This window comes from Triturus cristatus, chromosome 2_1, assembly GCF_964204655.1.
Source record: "Triturus cristatus chromosome 2_1, aTriCri1.1, whole genome shotgun sequence".
In the NCBI taxonomy this organism is placed as follows: Eukaryota; Metazoa; Chordata; class Amphibia; order Caudata; family Salamandridae; genus Triturus; species Triturus cristatus.
The window spans coordinates 1,034,256,937-1,034,282,002 of record NC_140581.1 but is presented as its reverse complement, the minus strand read 5'-3'; the positions used below and the strand labels follow the sequence as shown (position 1 = coordinate 1,034,282,002).

The 25,066-nt window shown below is 45.3% G+C and overlaps 1 protein-coding gene across 1 annotated transcript in view; it reads left to right on the top strand.

Moving 5' to 3' along the window:
* Positions 1 to 7,393: 7,393 nt before the first annotated feature.
* The window catches only part of AMBN (ameloblastin), a 67,703-nt gene continuing 50,030 nt past the window's right edge, over positions 7,394 to 25,066 (top strand). Inside the window, exons 1-2 of the mRNA XM_085640817.1 lie at positions 7,394 to 7,479; positions 23,492 to 23,560. Of these exons, the coding sequence (XP_085496943.1) occupies positions 23,507 to 23,560 (54 nt within the window). The 5' untranslated portion in view covers positions 7,394 to 7,479; positions 23,492 to 23,506. The remainder of the gene's footprint in view (positions 7,480 to 23,491; positions 23,561 to 25,066) is intronic.

Genomic DNA, 25,066 nt, shown 5'->3' with positions numbered 1-25,066 from the left:
TCAGGTAGGGGCTTTTCATAGCAGGTGCATCTGATAGCAGAGACTGCAGGCCAGTCACCAGTCGGCGCAGCTTTGTTTCTGATCGGCTGCTACTGGGGACCCAGCAAGTGCAGGGCAGGGCCACTGAAGAAGCAGCAGCCTGCTTTTCCAGCTCCAGGCGCAGGTGTCCGGCGTGGAGGGGCTATTGGAAAAATTCCGTCAAGAGCGGAAGGGAGAAGTTTCTACGTTGTTAGCAAGGAGAGTTGCTGAGCCTGGAGGAGGCTCTAGATTTGCACCACCTGCAGGGGGAGCCTCTGGGGATAGATGAGGCGCAAGGAATGCACCACTTGCAGGAAGAGCGACAGACCCCAAATGATGCAAGGGTAGTCCATTGTGTGGAAGGGGAATCATATAGGCCAGTTGATTCACAGCAGAGGGGTGGATCCACCGTGGGTACCGAAAAAAATCTGTATATCAGGTCCGGCACCATCTGTAACACATCCTGGAAGAGTGGCAACAACAGTTGGGCGAGCATGGCTGGGAGGGCCTCTTTACCACCCTACAAGACTATATCATCTGCACCAAAGACTTGCTAGCAGTCGGAGTCACGTTTCTGGCTGCCCCAGGGGGTGCACCTGGCATCAGTGCATGGGGGCATGCTGTGAAGAACCACACTGCTCTGCGGCTGTGGTGGAGCTGTCCACCTCTTCAAGACACCAGCATGCCCCTGCCCTGAGTTACTACCTCTCCGACTGCATGTACGGGGGCCACAGCATCTGCACCTTCTCATTACACCATGGCTACAACAGCTTTACCAGCTCCCAGGTAAATGAGAGTGCCACCCGCCAGATAGAGCCCACAAGCAATGCCCTGCAGTGCCTGGCACTGATCACAGAGCAGGAGATAAGAGCCACTAGCTGCTGAAATTGCAACTTGGCACATCTAGCACAGCACACGTGCAATGTTTGAGGTTTGATGAAAATTCACTAAATGTGTTCTGGTAACAAGGAATTTCCATCGGCGGTGGGGGTCGTAGTAAAAACTTATCTTCGATAGGTATGGTGAAGACACTGACTCACCACATCCTATTTGAAGCAGCACTGACTCCTACATTGTGCCCATACATCGGAGGTGGGTGGCATCAGGTTATTACTACCATGGCAATTTTTACCATTGTTCTGTTCCTGATGTAGTCTCGGACAACTTAAACCATTTTAGGCCTGGCTTGACAGCAGAGCTGTTGTCAGACATTATGTGATCAGTTAAGAAAAGGGCTTTAAGCGTCACTACCAGAAGAGGGGCTTTGGCTCAGCCCATATGTTGTTAGCAGGAGTACATGTTTTGATTGTGCAGAATTTGTGTTCTTCCACAAAAAATGCTTGCCCTCCAAGCAGCTGAGATCATCTTGTTTCTTTATCCAGCTGGTCTTAGCACAGATGCGAGAAAGGCAATCATTAACTTAAGACCTCAGAGTGTAGTTGTGTGTTGGAGAGCCCAGGGATACATAAGTTTACATGATTTTTTTAGTCTGCCTTCACAGTGTAAAGAGTGCTTGGCCTTAGGTGATCAACAAAAAAGAGCTTTCAGATTCCTACTGGGACAGGGGCTTAGGCTCCATCCACATTGATACCTCTGCAGGCCTTGAAAAATCATAACCTGCAGGTATGGTAACTTGAAGAATCTATTCGACCTAACTGTAATGTACTTGACCCACAAACTGGTCTCATTACGTCATCCTATGCAAATATTTTATTTTGCAGAGTAACTTTTTTCTTCATATTCACATACGAGAGCACCTTCCAATTTGTGAGTTCAACATTCCTGCTGTACAAAAAAATCAATTTGGCTTGTTTGAATAGACTAACCTACCCGTATGCTCTGCGCATAATAAGAATCTAGGAGGAGCTGAGGCCCTAGATTGTAAGGTGTTAGTTACACCTTTGCAATGGTGGCGGGAAGGTTGCTTTCAAGAAGGGTCTGCCTTTCCAGCCCTTAAAGGAACTCAATCAGTCCTTCCTCCCTTACAGCACACTGCACCTCAAAGCAGGAGTCCCTCTATCTCCTTTTGTTCATGGGTGACTATCACATACATTTAAGAGCAACCCTAACATTAAAGCAGTAGCACACACCACTATCCCACCTTCAGCTCTACGGGTAACCCCACCTACCACCATACACTACCTAGGGTTGCAGGATAAATTATTTCATACTCATGTGCATTATGGAGCTGCGTTACACACTTAAGGTGGTATGAGAGCTCATGTAGCTGCAATTGAATTATACATGGTGGTTGTTAGTAGACATTTGGGCTATGATAGGGCACTAGAAGCAGTGCGTCGGCTGTGAATTTGGAAATGTTCGAATGTATATGATGACTGTGTAGGCCTAATGCACCTGGACATGACCCAGTATGTTTATTTTGACCAATATACATCATAGAATCACTGAGTATTACATATGGCTTTCAGAAGTGCCAGTTGAGGATGTGGGTGAAACCAACAGAGTAAGTTGGTGGAGTCAGTGGAAGAAGTGGGTGGAGCCATGGAAGTGGGTGTGGCCTCCTGAAAAATATTTGAGCACCTGCACGTACTATTTTACAAATTAATGCATTGGGAATTCGTACTAGCAGTACTAGGCCCAACCGTGTTAAATGATATCAGTAATATATCATTCTTGGAAGCATTCCTCCAACCCAGTCAACCACTATCACCACCGAGGCCCAAGCCAGGCAATACTACCTGGTAACACAAGGTCATCTGGGGGCCAGGTGAGGAGAGGGCAGTTGTTCCTCCACGTTGAGGGCCAAAAAGGGAAGAAGCGATGAATGGAGAATGAAGCAGGGGTCTCTCGGAAGAAGGAGGCACCCCGTCAGGTACACGTTGATCAGAGGCACAATCAGGCAAAATCCGGGCACAATATCTGGTCCCATTGATAGATGTCACACCAGAGTGTACTGGTCACACAACGAAGAGTTGCAAATTCCGCACACCCTGGAAAGGAGGCACAACGTCCAGTGCACGTTGATATGGGTCTCACCAGACAGTACCAGACGCACTCAAAGAAGATTTATTATTTCTGCACCTCCCTGGAAATGAGGCACGATGTCTATTGCATGTTGATTTTGGTTGCACCAGACAATACCGATCACACACACAGGTGCAAGTTTAGCAATGCCACATGAGGTAGAATGAGGCACTTCTATGGTTACACCCCCACCTCTGATGGTCATTACCTGTGAATCGGACAACACACGCACTGAGCATGCAGTTGGCGTGTTGCAAGAGAGATGCGAAAGGAACAAATGATGGACAGAGTGCTGAAAAATGCAAAAATCCATCCCCAGTTACAAAGATCCGTTTATTCCATTGTCCTTTTGCTCACCACTCCACCCCAGTTTGGACCCACGGATATGCAAATCAGTCTTGACCCTGTTCCTCAAGGGAACAGTCCAGCCAGAACCGCAAAGCCAGGTCCTCCAAGGACTGAAAACAAGAATCCTGGTACCAGTTTCGGGTCATCACCCCTATTCAGCCAGGCTAGCTTGAATCCAGTGATGCAGTGAGCACGGGGCCCACATCTGGGCATACCCTTACCACATAGGGCGACAAAAGCAAAAGGAGCAAAGGATGGACAGAGTGCTGAACAATGCAAACATTCATCCCCAGTCACAAAGATATGGGTTGAATCCATCATTCTTTTTCTCACCACGGCACCCCAATTTGGACCCAGCCATATGCAAATCAGTCTTGAACCTGTTCCTTCATGGGAACAGTCCAACACAAACTGCCAAGCCAGGTCCTCCCTGGACTGGAAACAAGCATCCTGGGACTGGTTTTGGGGCATCACCCCATATCAACCAGGCTAGCTTAAATGCAGTGGCACATGAAGCATGGGGGCCACGTCTGGGCATACCCTTACCACTTAAGGCGACAAAAGCAAAAGGAACAAAGGATGGATGGAATTCTGAACATTGAAAACATTCACATCCAGTCACAAAGATCTGGGTTGAATCCATTGTTCTTTTGCTCACCATGCCACTCCAATTTGGACACAGCCATATGCAAATCAGTCTTGACCCTGTTCCTCATGGACATTGTTCAGCATTCGGTCTATCATTTTGGACTGAAATAATATCAAATCAAGGTCCGCTCTATTAGTCAGAATGCATCAAACTTGTCCAAAGTATTTAATGCATGAGCACCTATTATCACACCAGGGGCCGCATTACACATGCAGCACACTATTCTTCATTTAAAAAGGTGTGCCCTGTGTAATGAAGGAAAGTGCGCTGCATTATTGGGAATGCACTGCACCCAGGGCAGCCGCTAACTCGTGCTGCCCTAGGGCCGGCGCATTCATGTGAAATACAGAGTGGCTGCTTTACAGCCACTCTGTGTTTCACTGTGCAGGCGGAAAGCCGTCTGTACTTTTAAAGGGGAATAGAGATCCCCTTGCAGGCGGATGCAGCCAGTGACCTCACCAGCCTGCAAGGAGATGTCTGGGGGGTCCATAGGACCCCCATTTACCCCTGCAGAGGGCTTCTTTCAGGGGGCACACTGACAGTGACGACACTTTAGGTGGTGCACTGCCAGTGCACCTCCTGAGAGCTTCTATGCCTCTGAGTCCACATTGGTAATGCAAATGAGGGAACGCCCCCTTGAAGATAGCATCTGCGGCCCCTTCTCTAATACCAAAGTGTCCCAGGGGCACGCAAAACAGGCACAAATGTCCGTTGCACCCCTGGGGTACTTTATGCAATACGGCTCCTGAATGTCACAGGAAGGCACATAATATATCACGGATGGACCACTATTATGCCTGTAATTCAACATTAACCCTTAGGACAAGTTTTGTGGCTTTTGAAGCACTTTATTTTGAAGCGGTAATGCACACAATTGCTGCGGTTTTCCCTTGGGAAGTACATGGTAAAGTCACTAACTTTTAATATTCCCTTCTGCATTTTTACAGCAGTGTGTGGCTGCTCGCATTTGTTGTTTGTTGACTGTTTACATCCTGCACTTCTCAGTATGCACCGGGGAAATTACACTTGGATAGATCCCCTAAACCCCCCCAAATTGCCTTCACATTCGAATCTACTTTTCACAATTTCATTTTGGGGTCAGTTTAGTATGCGCCAATATCACCCGACGATACAGTTGAGCTTTACATTACCACTAGTCACAGCACATTATATTGCCTTTCTCAATAAACAAGTCATAACACTATGGTGTTTCTTTAACTTATATTGCACAACTGCTCACTAAGCTAAAACGTACAAAAAATGTATATTATTAATCACATAGGCGAAAACCTATTGCTTTTGCCAATGATGTTTTATTGTTAGCTGGATCTCAAAATAAAAGCCAAACCTATTGTCTTGGCCAATGCTTTTTTTAATTATGGATTTTAATTTACAATAATATGGCGCATTCCTGTGTTTTCCCTAGCGCTGGTGCTTAATTTAGCTGCCAAGCACCAACGCAGGCCCCCTTGCACCATGGTGCAAGGGTGCCTGTGTTGCAGGAAGTGAGTGTTTATGTGCAGGAAAGCGTCCCTTCCTGCACATAAATAATCACTAATGGCGATTTGTAAATTCTACATGTGCTGCAGAATGCAGGACACTATTGTCTTGGCCAATCCTTTTTTTAATTATGAATTGCTAAAGTATTTTTTTATATACATACATTATTTCTGCAAGGCTTTGCTCCTCGTGTACAAAGGTATGACCCCCTGGATTCAGTCTGTCTAAAACTATGATGATCCTCTACATTCTGTATGGAAGAGGTCAGGACATTTCAGTAATTTGAAACTCATTAGGCTAAGGTTACCCCCCCCCCCCCAACAGAGACCTAGGGGCATATTCACAACAGAATGGCAGAGCGCCATGTTATGCCACAATTGGTAACGCGTGCCCCGGCATTCTGAGAACGCAGGGATGCACAGTATTTACAATAATACGGCACACTCCCGTGTTTCCCCTAGCGCTGGGGCTTAATTCAGCTGCCTAGCACAAACGCAGGCACCCTTGCACCATGGTACAAGAGTGCCTGCGTTGCAGGGAGTGAGTGTTTATGTACAGGAAGGTATCTCTTCCTGCACATAAACATCACTAATGGTGATTTGTAAATTTGATATGTGCTGCAGAACACACACAGAGAAACAGCAAAAACTAGGAGAAATTACTCATTTCTCCTCATTGCATCAGTTTAATACCAGGTTTTCCCTGGTCTTATTTTTGGCGCTGCCCCATATTTACGCCAGCCTTGTAAATAGGGGGCAGTGTCAAAAAGCAATGGGTGTTGTGACGGAATGCCCACCGCAGCACCCATTGCCCTCCCGTTTCATGTTAAGTGCTGCGTGAAAAGGGGCCTTATTCACAAGGGGACATTAACGCAGCCTTGCAAGTAGGGTGAAGGGTTTATCGCCACAGGAGCGTCATTAAGTGACGTTCCTGTGGCATTAAGCCCTTTTAAATATGCCCCCTAGTGCTTAATTTGCGTCCATGGTTGAAAGTGGTAGGCACCAGAGCACATTTATTTTTCATTGTCTGATTTTGCCCCACAGCAAGAGAGAGAAAAACAGAAAAGGTGCAAATAAAGAGTGTGGGAAAGAGAGGAAAACAGGGTCAAGGGAGAAAGAAGGGCTAAAAAAGAACCTATGCCAGTGAATCAAAGAGCTAGGAATTGTATGGTGGTGGACGAAAGAGGCTTGGGTTGCCTTCTAAACCAGGCACCCCTGGCATTTGCCACCTTCTGTCTGTATTTAGCGGCATTTGTATTCGACAAGGGAGCACCGGGCTACAAAGAAAAACTTTGAGCCTGTCTATTGGTTGTTTTATTTATTTATTTACTTATTTATTTATTTAGTTATGCATATTTGTGTATGTATGTATATATTTTCCAATTTAAGTCCTGGGCCCCAGAAGGGTCGTTCACGATCCTTTGGAGGGTCTAATCGTGCCCTCCACCCACAGTGGTCATGTTTGTCTGAGTCCTGCTGCAGCTTCCAGCAGTAATAGGTGTGGTGAGGACACATGGCGGCGAGGAATGTGCCCAGCATGGCACACTGGAGAGCCAAGTCTATTACGCCGTCTATAGTGCGTTGCCTCCCCACAAGTGCGCGCCACGGGAAGGGCACTGCTCTGTGGATCTGAAGGCCAGGTCCATCACGAGCCAGTGACGTAGCTGTCTGCCGTGATTGTGTCAGCGTGCTTCACTTCTGTACTTGGTGGAAAGCGTATCCTCTAAACACAGGTTAGAGTGTGCAATTACAAATAATGAGGCGGTATGTGCACGTTTCTATGCCATAAAGGAAACCTCGGAACTAATTGTGTTGCACAGACATGTTCCTCCTTAATGACAATTGACGAATCAGCAAATCCGAAAGGATTTAAAACCTACAGGGGGAAGGAAAGTTAACAGACTGAACAACCCAACCCTGCTATGCTGGGAGCCTTCTGAAGTCCGCACCGGACCCTTGGAGGAAGAGTGGGCTCACGAGGTACTTTCACTGGTTTCACGTGCATGTTTTGTTTTTTGTAAGGTAAAATGGTGCTGGCAGGCCCGTGCAGCCCCTGCAGCTCAGGTGGGGTCCACAACCCTCCAGTGGGCCACCAAGTATTCAAGGGGTGCCCCATTCGGCCTAAGACCAATGAATATCTTTGAGATACGGGAGGCTCGAGGGCCCTTACCACATTCTACAGAGGAACCCCCTCATTTTGTGTTACATCACTGGATGCTGGTGAGTGGGAGTACCAGGCAGAGTTGCGAAAGGAGAGAACACGAGTTTGACATTAGCAGGTGGCATTGTTAGAATGCAATCTATTTTCTACAGTTTAGTATTTTACCTACATATGATTTTTATAATCGCACTCTAACAGAATAGGGCTAAGGAAATTACTGTCCCATATTGCCAATAAGGAAACTGTATTGTTCCCCAACTGTCTTGATAAGAATCTCTCGTTCAAACCTTTTAGAAGTGTTATTTTTCTGTGGCTCAGAACTGTTTGTTTATCATGAATGGATTTTTTTTTTTTTTAAGTTAGAAGCATTGTCCAACAATTTTACCTAAGTTCTTATTAAAATGTAAGAACTTAAAAATAGTTGGAGTGTTTGATAACCTGGTATGATACTGTTGTAACTTTATCATCACTTTTCCAAATTATTTCAATGGTAAAAAGATAGGAACCAAGCCCAACTGTGTTTCTTTAAATTCCAAGTTTAGTTTATTTGATTCATTCACTTTTGAAACAGTTTAACAAACAAGCAGACTTTTTTATGCCATGAATGCATAAATATCTTTTTATCTAACTACTGAAAGGAAAAACTCCAACCATGTTATGTTATGTTATGTGAAGTTGTAGAGCGTGGCTAATCACCCGTGAGGGTTTCCAGACACTAACCCATGGCGAGAGAATTTGTTTTTACATAAATTCAATTTTGCTCCAAGGTCTAGGATGCAAAATGTACCGTTGACAGGAATGGGAAATTTCCCCCACATTTAGAATAGAATGAAATCTAAAGATGATGATCTTACCGCCTAGCATTACCAGCCCATGTCCCCAATGGTGTGCTCAGATGATGAATAGATGCTACAGTACAGGTCTGCCTGAGGGAAAGAAAGAAACCTCCCTTCTATTTAAAACCTCCTGACCTCACACTGTCCTATAAGAAATGTACAACTTCAATATCAATGTATTTATTTAATTGTGTGTGGAACAACACCAGCACATCACTTCTGAGCCATTTATTTAAGCAGTGGGAAGTATGCCTGCTAGGAATGCTTTCTCTTGGGCTTTGTGCGTTGTTCAGTGATGTTGTTAAGTCTGATTTGGAGGAGTTCCTCTCATCATTTGAAGGACATGGAGCGGGAACCAACCAGAGTGCTTAATATGATGCAGGTGAAGCTGAAACAGCTATCCTTATGGTCCCGAAATGGGTTGGCCGATCCCACCGATGTGTCTGTGCTCCAAGGCTAGCCCAAGGACTGTAATTTTCAGGCTATTCTTGATGTGCAAAAGCTTTAGGGGGAGTTCAGAAATGGTTCCTGGGAATGGAAATTCCAGATTATATTAAAGTTGGGCAGGTGCTCTTCCATGTATATGATTGTTGGAAAATGGACCTCTCAGGAGGGTCAACCCAAATGTTTTGCCTTCCTCCTCCTATTTTTCTGACCTTTGTATTGGCCTTAGGACTCTGAGCACTTTACCACTGCTGACCAGTGCTAAAGTGCATGTGCTTCTCCACTAAACATGGTGACATTAGTGTATACACAATTGACCTATTTTGTTTACTTGTAAGTCCCTTGTAAAGTTGTGTACCAAATATCCAGGGCTTGTAACCTAAATTCTACTAGTGGGCCTGCAGTACTGATTGTGCCACCCACACAAGTAGCCTTTCAAACCTGTCCAGGTCTGCCATTGCAGGTCTTCTGTGAGCAGTTTACTGCCACTTCAACTTGGTATTTAAAACAACATGCCAAGTCTTAAACTCCTCTTTTATAACCCACAACTCACCCCTAAGGTAGGCACTATGTAGACCTAAGGGCAGGGTGCTCTGTAAGTAAAGGTAGGACATGTACTTTTAAGTTTTGCATGTCCTGGTAGTGACAAACACCCAACATTGTTTTTCACTACTTTGAGGCCTACTCATCTTATAGGCTAGCATTGAGAATTCCTTAATACACTTTTAAGCTGTAATTCCTGATTGAAAAAGAGCAGCTGTATCATGTCTCATATCTTTGGAATGTTAATGATAAATCCTCTTTAATGGTAAAGTTACATTTAACATTATTATTTTGAAAATGGCACTTTTAGAAAGTGGACATTTCTCTGCTCTGTGTGCCTTGCAGCCTGTCTCCAATACACGTCTGGGGTGGGTGGCCGCTACACTTTGTGCATTTCCTCTAGACAGGACAGGTGTGTCTGAGTACCCTTCTATATACATCTGCTCTCTGATGGCCTAGCCTGGGCAGGCAGGGAGCGGCTACCAAGTCACTTGAATAGGCAGTGAAAGAAGTCACACAAACAACAGATTACCCCTCACAGGTAGTCTGGCAGTCAGTACTGGGATATAAGGGATATTTGTGCACTTCAGAGAAGTGCTTTGAAGTCATCCCCACATCAAAGGAAAATTTGGGTATACGCATTGGCACTCTGACCATACCAAGACAGACACTACTGGACTTGTAACTGAAGCTCTTCCAGAAGAATGCTGTGCTGCTTAAAGGACTCAACTGGACTGTTCATCTAGCAGGCCTGCTTTTCTGTTTGTTGCCCTGATGCCTGCTACTCTCTGACTTTGCTAAAAGAAAGCTTAACTCTGCCTTCACTCCAAGTGATCTCCAAGGGCTTGTTGGCTTGCGTCCTGTTGCTTGAGACTCAAGGTTGTCAAAGTCTCTACCTCTGCTCCTGTGCCTGGCTAACTGGAAGTGGCCCAGATACCGGCAACACAGATTTCGATGCTTCTCCTGTCTGCGTGCAGCAGAACCGGCGCATCAACTTGGTTGCGGGAGTAGAACCGGTGCATCGCCTCAGAACCATTGCTTTGCCTCCAAAAATCAATGCATCAGACAGCATATGGCCGACACTGCAGCTTGGTGAGATTGACACATCCACTCGACTGCGTGGACAAATCCGGTGCATCTCTCAATACCTTTTGACTCCGGCACCCATATTCGGAACTGATGCATCACCTTCACTGCTGGGTGAAAGTTGACTCATTCTGCACCTGCGGGACTCGACATAGACCATTTCATTGTTTGCGACCAGGAAAGGTACTTTTTTCACCGGGGCCTGCGTGGGTCCCATAGCCAGCGGAGTTTCATCGCGGTCAGCCCAAACTTCGACTTTGTCCCAGCCCAGCATGATCGAAAGTATCTTTTATTGCGTTACTTCCTTCTAAGCGCTTTACTGAATTTATTCCTTTAAAATGCAATGTTTTAACTTCTATGCATTGGATTTTTGTCATTTTGGTCTTGTTTTGTTTATGAAATAATAATCTATTTTTATAAACCTATGTGGAGTCTTTTTTGGTGTATTCATTGTGTTACTATGTGTGTTGCACAAATACTTTAAATGTTGCCTCTTTAGATAAGCCGACCTGCTCTGTGCCAAGCTACCAGAGGGTGAGCACAGTTTATCTTTTAGCGTGTACTTAGCTTACCCGGACTAGAGTGGTGGTTCCTGCCTGGCCTGGGTGCACACCTCAGTCAACAAAGAATATCATTTCTAACATTGGTGATCATCGGTGACGGTAGGGCTTGATTTTGTGCACTATCATATAGTAGCTCATTGTTCACTACAACTCTATACTTAGACCAATTTGAGCCTTTTTCAATTCTCCCTCTTCTGACATCTTTTAATTTTTCCAAAGCCTTTTTGCCCAAGTCCCATTTTTTCTGCAATGTCTGTGGTCCTACCTGGCAATATGAAATTCGAGCTGGCCAACCTGGAGGCATACACAGAAACCTAACTCAAGGCAGAGAGGAGGATATTCCATAAGGGAAGTACCAAAAAGGCAGAGGTTCAGAAAGCCTTCAAAGCAAGACAAACAGCCTACTCAAAAGGAGAAGTGGACAAGATGTAGGGAACTGAGTCTGAGGAAGGATCAGAGTGGAACCTGACAGATTGTGTTGTCATGCAGCCTACTGAGGGGGGTAACAATTTTCTCCCAGTACTGGAAGTCTGCTGTAGACCAGGCAGCAGTGTGTCCTCAAAGGACCTATCTCCAGAGGAGTTGGAGGAAAGGAGGGTGGGGAAAAAACTAAAGCTAGAGGTTGCCAAGATGGAGAAGGATGAGGAGCAGGACGTTGCCCTTCCTAAGCTTAAGAAGGAGCACGCTCTAGAAGAGAAGAGGCTAAGCATTTAGGGAAGGAAATTATTTACTGTGGAAGGAACATGGCCCATGAGCTTAGCCTCAGAGAACTGGATATTAGAGCACTCCAAGGGGGGTCAAGCAACAACAATATTGGTGGCAGCATACATGAGTCCAGATTTCATATCTTAAAAGTTATGGTGCCCAGTTATGGAGTGGGGGATGATGTAGATAAATGGTTGGCATCCTATGAAGTGGCTTTGAAAGTGCACAGGGTCCCAGAGGAGTTCTGGGGGGTAGTTTAAGGCGGTACATGCCTACAGTGGGGAGGGACACTCTCCTTACATTAGACGTGGGGAAACAGGCCAACTACACTACTATGAAGGCCATTTTAGTCAGCAGATTTGAGCTGACTGTTGAAAAGAACAGGCAACGGTTCAAGGCCAGTCACAAACTCTCTACAAAAACATGGGTGGATTTCTTGAACTACGCTGGTAGGGCCCCTAAGAGCTTGGTGAGGGGCAGCAAAGTTAATGATTATGAAGTGATGTACAACGTTTTGCAAAGGATCACGTTCTTGATAATTATTTTGCAGAGCTGCGCTAACACCTGGTTGATAGCAAGCTTTTTGACTCCAGGCCGCTTGCTGAGGAGGCGGACATCTGGGTCAGCCCCAGAGTGTCCAGAAAGGTATCTGGGGGTGATCCCAAAAAGGGCTGTTGAGGTTCCTTTCAACAGAGTTAGAGGAAGGTCCAGAGATACCCAGACAGGTCTCAGCGTAAGAGGGAAGGAAAGGGTTCCCATGTCCCTTCTGACAAGAGGGAGAGATGTTCTGGTGGTCGGTGGCCCAGGGCGCCCCATTTCCAAACGTGTTGCCTTAATTGTTCTCAAGTAGGAGACTCTGTCCAAAGAAACCACCCACTGGTGGGAACTCTACAGCGGTGGCTAATGTGGCCTTAGGAGAAAGTACTCCCCAGGGGCAGGTCATAGAACATGCCATGATCTCCCTCAGCTGGGAGATTGACTCAGAGGGTGAGTTGGTGATCCCTGAGTTTGGCAGTCATCACTTCCACTTGGTGGGAGTGAATGGGGTCCCAACCATTGCCCTGAGGGATACTAGGGCTAGCAGGACCATGTTTGTGGAAGAGCTAGTCTCCTCAGATCAGTACACTGGTGAGGAGTGCAGAGTGACTACAGCCCATGGGCAGGACTTTTTCCACCCTATGATGCTGGTGTCCCTAGAATGGGGTGGGAAGGTGACCCAGAGAAGGGTCATAATTAGTCCCAGATGCCTATTGGCTGCATTCTGGGGAATGAGCTACCCCAAGTGTCAGGAGAACTGAAAGGGGCGGCCACCACATGCGCCCTGGCAGTTCAATTTTCTGGGGGTACCACTCCCACACTGAATGTACAGTAGGTAGGGGCAGGGGAGGAAGGACTCATCCCTGACTTCTGTCCAGCCCAAGGGTACAGACCCAAGGTTAGAGGACCAGTTGCAGGATACCACTCATGAACTGTTGGAGGTGGAGTGAACAAAGGGTGCTAGACACCTGCGGCTACTACCCCCACTCTAAAAAACCACAGAGGACAGAGACCCTTGGATGGCCTGGGGCCTGACTCTTGATACTGACCACTGTCAATGGCCTCTGTTGGTTGCTGCCCTTTGTGGGCAGAGTTTTCCTTGGGTTGGGGACAGAAGTCAGACTCAAGAGGTGGATAGGACCACATCACTTTGTTGGCCATGGTGGTACTATCTGCCTCCTGGGATGCGTCTGTGAGCAGATTAAAGTTAAGTGCTGCACAGATGGGCCCACAGATGAGGAGAAGGGTTCCCCATGGGGCTGTTCATGGGCCCCAGAGAGCATAGACAAATAGATCCAACTGGCTTTAGTGAGGTGTTAAACTGGCAAGTACCCCTGCAGTAGTCAGCCATTGTCCAAGTTCTATTGTCCTAAGCAGGGAACTCCATCAAGGTATTGATTAGGGTACCCTGGCTTTAGGCTGGTGAGGGTTTCGTGTTGGAAGATGGCCCTTTCTGAAGAATCAGCCCAGAAATGTTGCCTTCCTCCTCCTATTTTTCTGACTTTCTTTTTGTTGGCCATAGGACTCTGAGCATTTTACCACTGTTGGTCAGTGCTAACGTGCATGTGCTTCTGCCCTAAACATGGTAACATTGGTGTATACACAATTGACCTATTTAGTTTACTTGTAAGTTTCTTGTAAAGTGGTAACTCATATATCCTGGGCATGTAACCTAAATGCTGCCAGTGGGCCTGCAGCCCGATTGTGCTACCCACACAAGTAGCCTTTCAAACCTGTGTGTGCAGTTTACTGCTACTTCGACTTGGCATTTAAAACCACTTCCAAGGTCTGCTTTCCTGTTTGTTGCCCTGCTGCTCTCTGACTTCAAGTGATCTCCAAAGGATTGTTGGTTGCCTCCTGTTGCTTGAGACTCAGGAATTTCAAAATCTCTACCTCTGCTCCTGTGTCGGGATCACCGGAAATGGCTCCGATACTGGCAACATTGATTTTGAAGCATCTCCTGTCTGTGTGTAGCAGAACTGGTGCATCAACCCTCTTGCGGGAGAGAAACAGTTCATCGCCTCAGAACCAGCGCTTTGCCTCCAGAGATCAACGCATTGGCCAGCATATCACCACCACTGCAGCTTGGTGAGATCAACTCATCCACTCAACTTCATGGCAGAATCGGGTGCATTGCTTGATGCCTCTTGACTCCGTCACCCATCTTCGAAACTGACTCATCGCCTTCACTGTATGGGGAAGATTGATGCATCCTTTGCCTGTGGGACTCGACATCAACGGATCTTTTTGTTAGTGACCAGAAAAGGTACTTTCTTCAATGGGGCCTGCAAGGGTCCTGTAGCCGTCTGGTGTTCTATTGCGGTCGGCCCAAACTTTGACTTTGCCCAGCGCGACCTAAAGTAATCTTTTTAACTCCAAGGTGCCAGAGGCTGAGCACAGGTTATGTTTTAGTGTGTACTAAGCTTACCCTGACTAGACTAGAGGTACCTTCCTGGGCTGGGTGCAAACCTCGGCCAACCAGGAATCCCATTTCTAACAATGAGCTTTTGCTTTTTGTTGTAGGTTTTTTTACATTCTCAAACTGTATATCTGTTTCAACCAGAATGTTTACTTTTATTAGGGTTTATGAAATGAATGCCCTCACTATTCTACCGGTATAATGCATATTTCATGGATCTCACATTCAATGTTGATGTGTACAGTACTGGTATGTACAATTCAGTATATTCAGTGGTTATTGTGTGCGACATTGTAGAAATATTAACACATGCATTACAGTTTGCATTTATTTCACCCAAGCAGGACTCAGAAATGGGTTGATCCTTAATTGTTCCAAGTGCCATCCAGTTTCACAGGAACTGCACATCTCACAGGCAGTGAGGTGCTCTCTGTGACACGTATTGCTGCTATCCTTACAAATGCAGGAACCAGGTTCTACTGCGAGCCTAGTGAGATGGCAAGGGACTCCTAAAGGCTTTGACTTTCAGGGGAGATGGTGTTGAACTGTCAAGGCTTCCTCTAAGCGGTTGCTAAGGGAACAGAATGCCTAGTTCACGAAGCACAAGTATCCTTCACAAAAACAGATTGAGGAAGTAGTTCATTCTTTTTGTGAAAATGAATGACACTTTTATGAGATTAAGGAAATGTGCAATAACTTTATGAAGTTAAATCGCTCAAATTACTGGTGGTTTTCACAGTAAATTAAGCTCTACGACTTTATATGCCAAACAGCAGAGAAATCAAAGAGGTAAATCAAGGATTCAGTTATACACATTTAAAGTAGCACTTAACCAAGCACACAGAGCACTTTATCTAATTGAACTGATGCATGAGTACCTTAGTGTTTGTAGTCTCTTTCCAGAGTTCATGGCTATTAGGAGAAGTTCAGAGTGTCTGTTGTGCTGGGAGTCCACTGACCCTGTAGAGATGGGGATGTTGCAGCCGCAGGGGCACAGTCCTTCAGTGTTGGAGGACAGGCTTGGCAGTGCCAGCGTCCACATTCATGCCTTAACAGACGGGACCAGAGGATTGCAGAGCACAGCTGAAGTCGGAGAGTTGTGCTGGCCTTGATGACATCATGGATGTGCAGGGAACATGATGTTTTCTGTGCAGTTTGTGATTATCACTTTGAGGATGCTGGCTCTCTGGTACAGCTTTGGAATGAGATGCACTTTAGGGCGACTGGCTGCTAGCAGTGTCATGCATAAACTCACATCTGCAGAGGGAAAGAGGCTTCATGCGGTTACATGCAACCTCACAGAGTGCCTCTCTCGCAGGGTAGTGGCGTAACATAGGCCCCGCAGCCCCTGCGGTGCGGGGAGGGACTGTGCTCCAGAGGGCACCCTCAGCACAGTACCCTGGCCTGAGACCTCCTGATTGAGTCCAGAGGAGGGCCCCTCTATGTACCTTGCAGGGAGGCCCCCTTAAGTTTCGTTACGCCACTGTCGCAGGGCCACACTTTGGGCTCACGGTGCAGGTGCTCACAGCAGTGACAGGCAACCTCATGGGGTGTCTCTTTCAGGGTCATATGCCAGCCTGGTTCCTGCAGTGGTTCATTAAGCAGACTGCTCGATAGTACTACTTCTGTCAGTCTCGACGAGGGAACATTGTCTGCGATCTCAGAGCGGACTTAGCAGTATCAAGTGCCTCTTGGATGGAGAAAATCCTTACGACGAACTATGCAGTGAGCCAGGAGTTTAAATAATTTACCATGAGTTTGATCTCATGATCAAGTGGTGTAATTCCGGTTCTAAGTACACAAGTCAGTCTACATCCTTCTCCGCAAGGCATAGATCTTCTGCACAGACCTGCTCAGTTGGCCCTAACCTCTTCTAGAAAGACAACCATGGATTGTCTTTCTAGTCCAGTCTTTTCTGTACAATCGAGTAGCAGAACTTCAGCTTTGGCATGGACTTATCATTTCTGAATGGATTGGTTTTTTATGTAGCCACATCTCCATGGCAACCATTTAACACAAGATTCAGGCATGTGGCATCAGCCTAGTCTATTCTATGCAATGTCTGCCACTGGTCAAGCAACGAGGCAAACACCTTTTTCTCAGTTTTTCTCCCAGCCATCATTTATTGGTCTGCCAGAGCGCAAGATGTAATTTCTGGGAAAGCCTACTACAAGCCAGACAGCATACTTGGCGTTGCAAAGAATTCCAGAAAGAGTGCGCAATGTAAAGGAGCTGCACATTGTAATGTGCAGAAAAGGGTGTACTGCTATCTCTGACTATGACTAACTTCATGGACGACCATACCACCTTTAGGGCATCCCTCACCGAGAAGGGTGCCCCATCTTGGGTATTCTACCTCACATTTCTGACTTACACATATGATTATGCAACATATATAATTGGAAAATGAGGGTGTTGGGTTATCCCTTACTGAAGGAATTTCATAGGAATTCTGCTAGAATCAGCCGCCTCCAGTCCAGTGAGCCAGTCCTGCATTGCTGAATGGTTCAGGATGATTCACTTTGCAAGTATTGCAATACCAGGTCCACCTTGGATCTCATGAACCTATAATTGGCAAGCCGGTGGCCATACCTGTATGGGCTACGGAAGGAAGTAGGAGAAGTCCCGTGTGACAATGACCCCACTGTTAGTTTCCTATGGCAGTGATGCCTTGAAATAAAAATGTACGCGTTTCATTCACAAATATCAATACTGCTTAGCAGCCGCCATTTTTTCTTGCAAAATATAGAAATATCCAGCCACTGCAAATCAGGGCATTGATGAATGGGATCTAATTAAACGCAGATGCTTGCAAATTAATCCAAGGCTCACTCATGGCAAACTCCCACTCAGACACCCATATGGAAGTGGGTGTCTAATTAAACTTCATTGAAAAACACAAATACCCCGTTAAAAAGGGCCCATTGAGCAACACCAGTGTATAAAGAGTTTTCATTATTGGTATTCTTTTTCTTCATTTTTGACTCACTCTTTTTGCTTGTTTTTGTACTTAAAGCTCTAATGTTTCTGATTTTGGATACATGCTAAAAAAGAAGAGCAACATTTGTGCAAGTGTTAGAACCTTTATTTTTGGTACATTAAGAAAATACAAGTAGGATATAGTTGTTTTTGTCTGTCCTGTGCCTCACCATGGGAAGAGGACCAGGAGAGACTTGTTCCAATCACATGAGGTCGGTTGCAGGGCCTCTCCTCCTTCCATTACCAACACATTTGGGAAAATGAACTGGACATACTCTGGGGCTTCCCCGCAGTAGGCTTTGTGTATGGTGCACAATAGTTTGAACTTGATTTTACATTCAACCGAATGTTAGTATTGAATTTAGTGTGTGTGTGTGTGTGTGCTTCTTGGTTGGACTTCTTCAATCCCAAGCAGATTTTGTCTGCCATTTTCAGGATTCTTTAATGTTTTAGGCGGGCACATGTATACAGGAGTCCATTTTTGACAACACCAACAATTTGATAAGTTCTACTTGTTAATCCACATCACCTTCCTTTGCATGCTGATTTGAAAGTTGGCTACCTTGCTGCTGGTGTTTGTATGGGTGATTAGTGATTTACCCGTGTCAGATATGACCCGAGGTCTCTGCCTTTCTGTGCAGATGATAGAGCATTACCAAAGGAGTTGGCGTGCAGGAATGTTTGCTTAACTCAAGTAAGCTCAACCCCTCAGCATGGAATCTTTAGGATCGAGTAGATCCCTTTCAGCCAGTAGAAGATCTTCTTGATTGGGATGATCCTCTAACTTCCTCCTAAAGCTAGATCTATGGTTAATGAGTGTAGGTCTGGAGTTACAGATAGTGTCACTCTATCTAATTGCTAGTTGGATTATGGAGATAAGAAGCAAAGTTAAAGACAATGCTCAGCCCTGGAGAACTCTCCATGGGGCATATCATCAAGGACTGAAGATATAATTATCGCCGCTTTAGCGTCTGTTTTTGGGCGAAAAGCGGCGATAATTATATCGCATTATTTGCAAGGACACGCTAGCGCGTGTTTCCTTGAATCAGCTCCCGTTTTGTTCACGCCTCGCTTTGCATCTCTAATGAGATGCAAAGGAGGCGTGCCTGACAAAACACCATGGGAAAATATCGCTACCCCAGCTTCATGATATCATCAACAAGGGGTAGCGATATTTTAAATCCCGTTAATTATGCCTTATCGCAGGACTCTAACGTCTGTTAAATTCCTGACTAAGGCATAGCTAACATGGGAGGTGGATTATGGTGATACGACCACAGGGTTGTATCATTAAGCCTATCTCTGTTTTGGGATGTTGGTCCCTTTCCCTGGAATATTATCGCCCTGGAGTAACGCGTTGTTAATAACACGTTACCAGGGCGATAAATTCCAGCGATAGACGGCGATAAATAAACAAGCGCTTAGCGCGCTTTGCATTTATTTATCGCCATCCTAGTTAATATGCCCCCGTGTCTTTTAAAAAAAGTCTGCTATTAAACCTACCTCTGCAGGTTTTATGCATTTAAAGAGTCTGATGCAATGTAATGCAAAACAGCTGAGTGCTCTCAAACAAGACAATGGGCCAGGCTGCAATTCCAGGACCCGACAGGGGTACTCACTTGGATTAGTGCAGCACTCCAGAAGGGTACTCCTCTTAAACAGTGCATTCCGCTTATCTTCCCTCACATTTCCTGAATTGTATCTGTAGTATCAGCTAAATTATTTGTCTCTGCAAGTGGGTGACCTGTGCTGCTCTGGGAATAATAGAGCGTACATTTTCTGAAATGCATCCTTCATGCAATACGACCCCCTCAAAAATACTAGGATAATCCACCTCCTACCACATGTTTTCTAAAATGGCACAGAAGCCCAACTCCATGACGTCAAATATTCACACTTGTGCCATATTGTTACACACACTCGCACACAAAATGTGCGGCTTGCTTCAGAAGGAAGTGGAATTAGCTTAATATTGACCCTAAGCTCATACTGCAGAGACTATTGGAAGTTCATACCCTTCCCAGACAGCTAGGACATGGCATTCAGAAGGTTGCATGGAGATAGAGGAATTTAGTGGGGAAAACATTGGAAGCATAAGGGGTAGAGCAGGAACAGGCAGAGCAAATATTAATGGGTTTTTCCACCTGTCAGAAGTCTGCACTTTTGTGAATGGAGGGCAGTGTAAGAGAGAAGTCAGTAAATAAAACAATAAAAAGAGATCAAAGTTATATTTGGTTAAGTCACACAAAAGTAGTAAATCTGCAACTGAACAAGTACTCCTATGAACATGTGTATTGATTACTTTTTCGAATTCAGAAACATTCCCAGGAGTACCCCAGCAAAGCTGCCGCTTGTACAGGTTTCCAGGCATACCACTGGGAATGTCATGTGCCATATTCCCTTAGTTTCCATTCCTAAATGTATAATTCCACACAATGTAGTATTAGGGCCTTCATTTTGGCAGACATGTACCCTGTCACAAACGTGAGGGATATCCCCTAGACCTTTTTTCAAATGCACTACACCCTAATGCACTTCTAATAAAGCAGACAGGATATCTCTCTGTTTTTTATGCATTGTAATAAGGACGAAGGGACATCTTCCATTTTTGCAAGAGTACTCATCTGCCAAACTCTAAATCATACCCTCAGGCACTAAGAAATGGAGCCCGATGTATAAATTAACAAATATTTTTCTTTCCTTTTTTGTTTCATGGGAAAAAACCCTTCTCATACATCTCCTGCGAGTTTATGGGTGAACTGCCCTCTTTCCCATTCTGGAAGGGAAGTTACTTCAGCCCTTCATTGGAGTAAAGTTTCAACCATTTCAAGGGTGGAAAAGGGTCGGGTCGGAGTCTGGCAATGCACATAAGTGTACATGTCTGTGGGTGTTAATACATTTACAACACTAACCCCACTTTATTCTGCCCACTTATGGGAGTTGCGGCTGTTGGTTTCTCCACAGGCTTGGTGGAGATGTCTGCAATAGTAGCCCCATTTACTCTGACAAAATTTCCTTTGTGAATTCCCGGCATGGTAGAGAGAGGATGTTCAGCTTTAAGCATATGTTTATGAACATAATTGCTGTTGTGCATTGGTGTTGGAAATGCCCCTTTTTGCAGCTTTATCCCCAAACATTTTGCTTCTTCCTCCTATTTTTCCTGACCTGTTGTTGTTGGTTATAGGATCTGGGTACTTTACCATTGCTAATCAGTGCTAAAGTGCATATGCCCTCTGTGTAAATTGTTATTAAGATGGGTGATCCATGATTGGTATATTTGATTTACTGGTAAGTCCTAGTAAAGTGCACAGAGTGTGCGAGGGCCTAAACATCAAATGCTACTAGTGGGCTTGCAGCACTGGCTGTGCCACCCACATGAGTATCTCTGTAAATGTGTCTCAGACCTACCACTGTAGTGTCTGCGCGCACAGTTTTTAACTGCCATGTCACCCTGGCAAGCGCACCCACTTGCCAGGTCCCAACCTTCCCTCTACTTACATGTAAGGCACCCCTCAGATAGGTCCAAGGTACCCCCATGGGCAGGGCGCAGTGTATGTAAAAGGTAGGACATTAGATGGTGTGTTTTACATGCCCTGAGAGTGAAATACTGCCAATTTCATTTTTTTTACTATTGAAAGGCTATCTGGGCCATAGACTAACATGGGAGGTGCTTTGCAACAACTTACAAGCATACATTTCCATTGGGACCAGATAGAGAAATTGAGTTTAGGCTCTTTGATCTCAGAATTTAATAACACATCTTTTTAGGCAAATGGTTTTTTAAATTGTGTGTTTGAAAATGCCACTTTTCAGATAGTAGTAGGCATTTTCTTGTTTTCTTGTTAACCATTCTGTGTGCCTCATCTGTTTTGTGTATTGACTGTCTGGTGTGGAGTGGCAGGGGCTGGGGATGTGCATTTACTGTAGACAGCCACAAGGGGGGTTGAGGTGTTTCCTGCCTATCCTGGGTGACTCATAGCTGAGTTGAATAGACCTTGGGTGCATTTAGAGTGGTGGGAGTAGTTTCACTTGGACCCAAAAAGGCTGTATCTCCTTTGCACAATACTTTCTCCACCCCCTGTGGCCCTGCTGCATCAGAGAGGACAGAACTGGTCTGGACTGGGCTAAGATACCCTGGCCTCAAATAGAACAAAGACAACATGGGGTATAAGTAGTGGACCTTAAACCGTAGAGAATTAGATCACTTCTGGACTTAAGAGGAACCTCTGCAAGAAGAAGAGCTGGGGAGCTATAAGGAGGAGTACTGCCCCTTTGCTGTGTGTGCTTTGCTGGATTTGCCTGCAGTTGATGCTTCTGCCAAGGAGAGGACAAAGACTGGAACTTTGCGACTGTGAACCTGCTTGGAGAAGAATCTCTAAGGGCTGGTGTGTGCTTGCCTCCTTTTTCGGAAGTCTCAAGGACACATAGACTTCACCTGCAACCCACTGACCAGCACCTCAACTCCGCTGGGGCTTCTGTTTTCAAAAGGGCGCCAATTCCAGTCCCTGAGTGCTGCAAAGCAAGAAAAACAACTCCGACGCTGTGATGCCGTGACCTGCACCGAGGCCGGGGACACTGCTTGTGAAGTGCACAACATATTGCCCTGCCTGCACCTCAGCTCCGACGCCCTCCGACGAATGCTGACACTTGCAGTTATCGGCCTTTCCGACACCAGTGCTCACACTGATGCCGTCACCACCAGCGCCTGCATACCATTTCGTGGAGCCGATAACCGATGAGGGGGACTTCATGTACTCGTTGACTTCGCATTGCCTCACAGGAACTGACGCCTCACCGTCAACGCGCCTAACTTCCCCTGTCCTGGACTCAATACGTTGCCTTCTCGGGGACACAACCCCTCGCCTTCCTCATGGCAACCAGGGAACCAGCCTCAACCTTGGCACATACTCCTCACCTCCACGATGTTGTGCATCATCCATAGACTTCGGTTTCCAAGGTACTGTTGTTTGGTAGTCCGTGTGACTCCGTGTTCGACATCTCGCACCTCGCTGTCAGCGCCATACTTTGGATTTTTTCCTGTCACAATGTCGTGACAGCTCCAGTTGGAGCTATTTTGTTTCTACAAGTTCTATTTTTGAAATACCATTTCTAAAGTCATAATTTGATACATTTATGTTGAATTTCTGTTTTGGTCTTGTTTGGTTTAGATAAAGATACTTTGTTTTTCTAAACTGGTGTGGTGTCCATTTGTGGTGTTTTCACTGTGCAACTGTGTGTTTTGACTACAAATACTTTACACATCACCTTTGGGATAAGATTGTCTGGTCATGCCAAGCTACCAAGGGGGTGAGCAGGGGTTATCTAAATTGTGTATCCTCCTTACCCTGACTAGAAGCAAGGGTTCCTACTAGGACAAAGGTGCATACCTCTGCCAATTAGAGACCTCCATTTCTAACAAATGGTCACACTAATGGTAAAGAAATCAAAGGGAGTTATATTGACTATTTTTATATGTATTTCATTAACTAAAAGCCTGTTGATAGTGTTATACATGAATGCCATATAGATGTATTTCAGAGCATGCTGAAATATAGAGCCATGTTTGGAAATAATCCTAGAAAATTTAAGTAAAAAATATACATTCCACACTTTGTCTTTCTCCCATAATATTTTTAAATGACGTCCGCATTATCTGACATCTTTTCAGCATTGTGAATAGTCAATTGGTTCTCAAATGCTCTGGTTGTTTGTGTTACAGATACATCTATGCAAAATGGGACTCTGGGCTGTGGTTTGGTGCCTCATTGGCACAAGCTTTGCTGTACCAGTAAGTATTGAATCCTCTGATACCTAAAAGATTACTTTACTTAGTAGTGTAATCCAGATCAGCTCAATAACAAGACCAATTTACATCTGCATGCACAGGCAGCATTTCATAGCAGCAGAATCTCACTCTGCTTAGAATGGAGCAAATCCTTGCATCAGACATGGTTGAGTGAACCATGAGCCCAGAGAGTTTATCTAATATTGGATAAGGTTGATCAAGAACACCAAATTCATCAAGAGTTATGCCCCAAAAAACTGTTTAGCATTTGTTCTTGGAATTACAGCTGAATATGTGAGACTTGAGACACATCGGATCAACTACCCTGAGGAAATCCGAGCACAGCAAGGACGCAGGGTTTGTATAACCTAAGATTTGTGCAGTGCAGAAAAGCAACTTTGCGAATTACAACCCACACTGCCATTCTAGAAATACTTTTGCCCTATGTTTTGACCGAACAGCAAAACAGGTTTAAAGGGATCCACAAATTATCTGCTATTTACTGCATATTCAAAATCAGGAAGAGGTTGGCACCTTTCCTGGACAGATGGTGGTCATTTAAAATGTCTTTGTTCACCTTGGTGGATCACTTCCTCTTTTCATCAAAATGTCCAGGGAGAAAGTCACCTTCATGGCACACAGGTGCTCCATCTCTCAATTTGGGAACCCTGGGGCATATCAGCAACAGACGGCGATAAATATCGCAAAGCGCGCTTAGAGCTTTTATATTTATCGCCGTCTCTCGCTGGAATTTATCTCCCGGTTAGCGCGTTATCAACAACGCGTTACTCCAGGGCGATAATATTCCAGCAATATCCAGGGAAATTGGCCAACATCGCTGGAAAACCAGCGATGTTGCACTCAAAACAGAGATAGCCTTGGTGATACGACCCTGTGGTCGTGTCACCATAATCCACCTCCAATGTTAGGTATGCCTTAGTCAGGAATTTAACAGACGTTAAATTCCTGCGTTAAGGCATAGTTAACGCAATGATTATTATCGCTAAGGCTCTTTGCGAAGCTGCCTTAGCGATAATTTCCCATGTTGTTTTCACAGCCACGCCTACTTTGCATCACATTAGCGATGTTTATCGCTGAGATGCCAAGCGCTGGAAATTCGGCAGCTAACATGCGCTAATGCATGTTAGCGCCGCCTTGTTTATAGGGCGATAGGAATATCGCAGCTTTAGCGGTAAAAAGTGCCGCTAAAGCGGCGATAATGCCCTTGATGATATGCCCCCCTGTTCCTTTAAATGTTACTCATTGTTGACTGCCTTGCAGAATACAGGAACAGGGACCTTCTTACCCAGGCTTGAGATGCTCCTTGAATTTGAAACTGCAGTGCAACATCCTACCAGCTAATGCATGTTCATAGAAGTGAAACCATTACTCAAAGAAAGTGACTTTAGAGCTGACATTCAAGACATCATACTTTCAAATCTGAATGGAGGCAATGCATTCGTCCCGTGCTTCCCACACGCATCACTAGCTTGCTTTTAGGGCACCTAA